The 6,178-nt window shown below is 46.0% G+C and overlaps 1 protein-coding gene across 1 annotated transcript; it reads right to left on the bottom strand.

Annotated features, from left to right (window-relative positions):
• Positions 1-1,341: 1,341 nt before the first annotated feature.
• Positions 1,342-5,823, bottom strand: lbx2 (ladybird homeobox 2). Its single transcript, XM_043692769.1, has 2 exons — positions 5,000-5,823; positions 1,342-2,743 (listed from the first exon to the last, which is right to left on the bottom strand). Exons 1-2 carry the CDS (start codon positions 5,331-5,333, stop codon positions 2,274-2,276), a joined length of 804 nt encoding a protein of 267 aa, XP_043548704.1. The 5' UTR covers positions 5,334-5,823; the 3' UTR covers positions 1,342-2,273.
• Positions 5,824-6,178: the final 355 nt, after the last annotated feature.

The raw sequence follows: 6,178 nt of genomic DNA, 5'->3' as shown, positions 1-6,178 counted from the left end.
TCCTTGTTAAATACACACGTCTTTTTTTTTTCAGCCGTTCCATCTCTGCTTTGAACGGCTCACATCTTTACGTGATTCGATTATACGGCCAGACTCCTTGGATAAACATTAATTCGTTGCCCTCTCGCCAATACTCGCCCCTCGGCCTGAGACGGATCGTTTGCATTATGCAAAGGGCAAGAGGCGATTGCATATAGATACTTTCCTTTTACCGGGGGAAAAAAAAACACTTAAAATGTGTGGATACCAAAAATAGAAATTGCTGGAGAAACTCAGCAGGCCTGGCAGCATCTGTGGAGAGAGAGGAACAGCGTTAGTGTTTGGCGTTTGAAGTGAACCTTCTATCTTGTGGGCAAGACGGGTTTGCGTTGGCCAGTCTTAGTTTAATCAGTTCCACACTAAGAAACTGTAAGTGGAAGTCATTGGGAAGTTATGCCACGGCTTGGAATTTTTAAACCAAAATCAGCAGTATGTTCGGGTGCTGAATGCATTGTCTGAAATGGCTGTGGCGTACAGGGACAGGGGCAACTTCAAAGAGCTTAAACACGGCTGATGGGCCGAATGGGTTTTGCCTGTGTTCTAATCAACCTGCTCAAAGATGTTGCACACCCCGGAGGCAGGTAGGCCTTGAACCTGAGTCGCCTTATCTAGAGATGGGGACTTTACCACCGCATCTTGGAGACAGTGAAGACCGCAGATGCTGGAAAGTCAAGAGTCGATCAAATATAGAGCTGGGAAAAGCGGCATCAGAGGAGCAGGGGGTCGATACTCCGGGATGGCACCTCCTGAGGTCCCTCTGATACTACCTGAGCTGCCCTGCTTTACCCAGCTCCACATTTTAGCGCCCCATCTCCCTGCCTACAAACAGCATGTTCAGGATGTTATCACACACACCCTGGAGCAGGTGAGCCCGGGAATTCTGGAACACACCGCAAGAGTCACTCAGTCTATACCCCACCAGCTTTCTGGGAAGCCTCTTCCAGTGTTCCAGCCGCAGTGAGGGACTGCAGAGCCGACCACCACATTCGGGCTCCACTGCCAAACGGTGTCCGTCACCCTCCAGCTTTAGGGTCAGGTCGGGTGGGAGATGTCGAGATGGGACCACGGTCAAACCGTGAAAAGACCCCACTGGGGTTCCACCCCGATCAGTGAGAACAGCCAGGCGCATTGTTGAAGCTGTGGGCGTCGCTGGGATTGGTTGGGAAGGGACGCCGACAGGAAATTCCCATTTTTGTTTGCCGTGGGCCGTTCACTTTAACCAGGCGCCAGGCGAATGAAAACAACTCCGGGAGCAAGAAACCAACGACACGTCAACAAAGAGTTGTGCAATGGTCCTCAAATCTAGGCTTGAACCTACAATTTTCTCAGCGAGACCTGCATAGGTTGGAACCATTGTTTCTCCTTGCTGCTGCTGTTGTTTTTAAGAAAGAGCAGGGCATATTAGCTTGCTATAGTTCGGCTCTTCTGTCTTTATTCAAAATATATACACACAGCCATTTCATCCCGCGATTCCAACTCCCCCAACCCCACTCCCACCCCCAATCCCGTCAGTTTAATAATACTTTAATAACTTAAAGGATGCACTCGATTAGGTTTGGTAATTTCAAAGTTGCTGCGAGAGATAACGAAACAGAACTGGGGATTTTTTTTGTGTTTTTCAAGAGCAGCTTTGGGGTTAAAGTGTACAGCAACTTTTGCAATACGGATTCCATTTTCTAAATGGGGAAGGAAAGCATGTGAGAGAGAAAAAAATAAAGTGGGTCTTGCTTTCCTCGAAGATAAATTAACCACGTGTATTAATCTTCAGCCTATGTGAACACTTTTTTTTGTGAAAGAGATTATGAACAGGAGGCTGGGTCTGCTGAGCAGTGGGGACTTAGTCCAGGATTCTGACCGGTCAAATTAAATGAACAAACAAACAAAAAACAAACCCAGAAAAACAAGTTAATGTATGTATAGAATTGCACTCATTTCCCCGTCCAAAGAAATTAAACCGGATAGAACTTCTTACATACAAGGCGGAGGAGAAAGTCTGTATCGCCTTGTGTCCGACTGTACTTGCTCCTTCGGAGAGATTCAACAACGTGCAGAGATTCCAATGTCAAAAAGTTTAAAAAGGGACACGAAGAAATTGCTTTATTTTCACAGAAGTTGAAAGCAGTTAAATCCATGTGTGTCTTCTTCCCATTCACTGGCAGAGTCCGCTCTCTGTGTCGTTCCCCCCCCCGTTCCTCACTTAAAGATACTCAAATGTAGTTTTGGCTTCATCTCAGTCAATCGTCCACTTCAATTTCCTCGTCTTCAGAGAACTCGTCAGTAGTCTGATCCCTGGAGGAACACTGCGGCGAATTGGGAAAGGGCCCGAGTCCAGGCGCCGGGGACGGTTTGGGGGAGAGGTCCGTGGTCTCGCACTTGGAGCCGGCCCCGTCCTCGGGGAACACCTCCATGTGAACCAGTCTCTCCAGCTGCTGGGGCGGCAGCTTCTTCAGGGACTCCACGTCGGCTTTCATCTCCTCCAGGTCCCGCTTCAGCTTGGCCCGCCGGTTCTGGAACCACGTTATCACCTGGGCGTTGGTCAGGCCCAGCTGCTGGGCAATTTGATCCCTGTCGGCGGGGGACAAGTACTTCTGATAAAGGAACCTCTTCTCCAGCTCGTAAATCTGATGGTTGGTGAAGGCTGTGCGGGACTTCCGTCTCTTCTTCGAGGGCTGCCTTTGGCCAAACGTGGTGACATGATCTCGGCCTTGGAAATAAAGAGAGGGTATATTGTATGTGGTCATTATTATAAAACACACACGCGCGCAACAAATCCCCCCAAAACAAGATACTCGTTTATCTCAACACTCCATCCGTAATATTCTGCAACCCCCTCTTGTATGTTGTTTATTTTTAATAACAATCTCGCGTGGCAAAGATGGGGTTGCTCTTAGTTTTGGTTTGGAACGAATTAGGGGTTCGTGAATAATTGTCACGGCAGTAGAATTCTTTAAGTTCTGCATTTCTTTGCAGGGACCACACGGACAGAAATCTGTGTGCCCGCAGATAGGCCAATTCGACATTTATTCGCAAGTTTCAATGCTTCTATCCAACAACCGAATGCAGTGTAGTGCCCTCTGAATAATGTCACACCGCGCGTGTTTATAAATCTTTTCTGCGTCGCCCATTTGTTCAAAGGTTGAGTTTGTATGTACCTGAGTGTATCCCCTTTCCTGTATTTGCGCACCAGATATACATGACATCCGGTTAGAAAGTCTATAGAAATTGTAAGCATAATTACTTGAAGACATAATGATTGCAAACTCTTGATGGATACACACCGCTAGTGTTCATATATTTTCCAACGCTGACTACTGCGTGTGTAGTTTATTTTCAATTTCCCCATCACTGGGCTAGCAATCACATGTAAATCTCCCCGATACGCGATTAAGCTCATGTTTTTTTTTCGCTTCGGCTAACTATAACTGGCGCATCCTTCCGCTTTCAAACTCAGTGAGATGTTACCTTTCCCTGTTAAGTGCTACCTCAGGCGCGAGGCTGTTATAAATATTTTCACACGCACACAAACACACACACACACAAACCCGAAGTTGACTATTCTTCCTCCTCACCCCTCAACCCTGACTCATAAATACTTTTGTTTCCCCCGTGTGTAAGGTTAAACATCATTTGCTGCAAAATCGTGACCTGCTTGATTCTACAGTTTTTTTGAAAAATTCTTCCTTAGGATGCACAAAGTATGAAAGGCCCTCGCTTTTTCTTCAAAGCTCACAAGTGCCCCAAAATAGCAAATATTGTTTCTCTGTTGTGAAAAAAAAACAGACGTCTGTCGCACATATGTTTAATATCAGCTGCAGTTCTGGGGTGTAAAACTCCTATGAAATAGTTTAATTTACGTCTCTTGAGTTACGAACTACACGCTGTTTATATGTGGATGCAAATTATTCAGATTTCCTAATTTATAATCTTACATTTTAAAAAATCATTGTAAAGAATCGATTGGATTAATTGTGAGAATGAAGGGGGAACTCTCTTAATATCTAAATACATGCACATTCGTGTAATGTATAATATTTATATCTACTCAGGAGACTGAAAAAGATATTAAAATTATTTTTGGCACATAAACATTTTAGCCCTACGGTTTTTTTTTCTCAGTGGCCGAGCTTGCTATGAAAGCATTCATATTTATTCAAATCGTAAAGGCTTAAGGAGTTGAGCGGTGACAGGGACTGAGGTACATTAGCTCTTAAGACATTTGAACATCTTTCGGACTAAGCAGGAACTAAGCGTTAATAACAATGTCCACGAGTGTAAGAAACAGGTTTTTAATATAAACAGCTAGGATAATTCAAACGGACGAGAAAGCTCACTCAATATTTTTCTTCATTCAGATAATTTCAACCTCGGTTCGTGGCAAGTGGTCGAAAAAGCTACCGAGATAAATTCTCACACTTCCTTAGAAAACAGATTTGATATAGGATGAAGTTTACCGCCTGGTGACGGTGTGGCTGAGGATTTGGGGCAACGCCGTGCTGTCCTATGCGAAATAAATTAACCAAAATAAAAATACACATGAAGAGGGAAAACTCTACCCCCCAGCCAGGATCCGTAAGAAATTACCTCCCCGTTTTAGACAACACTCTGCTCGACGGGCTAATTTACTATCGGGATGTGTTTATGCCACAAAAAAAACTGCCTGATAGTGATTTTGAAAGGCGCACACAGACAAAGCGGTAAAATGTTTGAAAATGAAAAAAGCTGCAACTTCTCAACCCCTTTGTAGTGAAACTTAACAGAAGTATATTTTAATTTAAAATAGTTTATAGGCGGATTTTTAATCTTGCCCTACTTAAATGCCCTGTGGTGAATCATTTGGCTAAATTATATATATTTAAAATATGCATGTATCTAAGATATTCGTTTTTCCCTCTCTTGGAAGTAATTTGTATTCCAATTTAACTGTTTTAAAAGGAAAGTAAATAAAAGCTCTGTTGAATACCTTCGGCCGCTTGTATCACACTCAATTCCAGACCCTTGAAAGTTTTACTGGCAAGTTCTTCCAGCGCGCAGAGAGGCGAGGCTTCAGACAGCAGCCCGTTCCTGACCACCGCGGGACCCGATACCTTCTCGGGCCCGCCCGGGTGGTTGGCGGAACAGAGATGGGATGTTTTTTTCACCGACGGCTTGTTCAGGATATCCTCGATGCTGAAGGGGGTCAGCGGTTTGTTGGAGTTGGCCGGAGGGGGGAAATGATCCAGGGGACTGCGGCGTCTTCGCTCCTCGACTCGGGGCACCAAAGCCGGGTTCGATTTCAGATTTACCCCAGACGTCATTCTAGGGGGGTGGGTGGAGGGGAGGGGGGGGGGGGGGGGAGGAGGAAGGTGGAGGAGGAGAGAGAGAAGAAGAAGCGAGAGTTGTCCCTTCAATGCTTCTTTCCGTCGAAATTGCAGGGAAGGGGAGGAAACAGCTTTGCTGAAACTCTTTCCCCAACTGTTACATGGGGGTTTCTTGGTGGGGTGGGGTGGGGGGTCACTTTCCGCCCCCTTGCCCCCGCTAATTTAGGGGCAGTTTGAAACCTTCGCCAAGTTTACAGGATGCCTCACTCATTGGAACGAGGCGACCGCATTTCCAGGCCTGAAAGACACAATTTGTACCAGCCCTCAGCCTGTATTTAGTAAAGTGCCTCTCTGTCTCTGTCTGTAACCGACTGTCCTACCTGGGGAGGGGAAACTCTCTCTCTCTCTCTCACCCACACACACTCAGCTTGTTCTCTCTCTCTCTCTCTCTCTTCCCCCTCCCTCCCGAGCGCCCGCCCCTCTTTAACAGAGAGAGAAAAAAATCCAGGGAAGCCAATACAAAGCACTAAGTTTCGGGAGGGAAACCGGCCGCTCTATCGTACCGTTGATTGGAAGGAGATCAGTTATCACAGGACTATTGGTCAGAGGAAGGCGTCTTCAAGGAGTCTACTTAGATTAATTAATTGGTCACATCAATGGGAGGAGTTAGAGTCAGTGTTTGCAAACTTTTGCTCTCTCCTGTATTTCTCCCCTCCTGTCTCTGCTGGTATTGTGTTCCTGATCTGTGTGAGAGGGAGTGTGTGTGCATGTAATTTTAGTGTCTGTGACAAAAGCTGTTTGCTGGCGAGTTGCGGAGGGGGTGGCGTGGGGGGGGAAGGGAC

The sequence above is a fragment of the Chiloscyllium plagiosum genome, chromosome 1 (genome assembly GCF_004010195.1).
Source record: "Chiloscyllium plagiosum isolate BGI_BamShark_2017 chromosome 1, ASM401019v2, whole genome shotgun sequence".
Taxonomy (NCBI): Eukaryota; Metazoa; Chordata; class Chondrichthyes; order Orectolobiformes; family Hemiscylliidae; genus Chiloscyllium; species Chiloscyllium plagiosum.
The sequence above is the reverse complement of the archived record's forward strand: the minus strand, read 5'-3'. Positions and strand labels throughout refer to the sequence as shown.

Bases quoted from the DNA above. Each gene is read 5' to 3' on its own strand.
- lbx2 (XM_043692769.1), bottom strand. From the start codon at position 5,333: ATGACGTCTGGGGTAAATCTGAAATCGAACCCGGCTTTGGTGCCCCGA. The intron at 2,744-4,999 runs GTATTCAACAGA...TTTATTTCCAAG, and splicing joins TGTGATACAAGCGGCCGAAG to GCCGAGATCATGTCACCACG.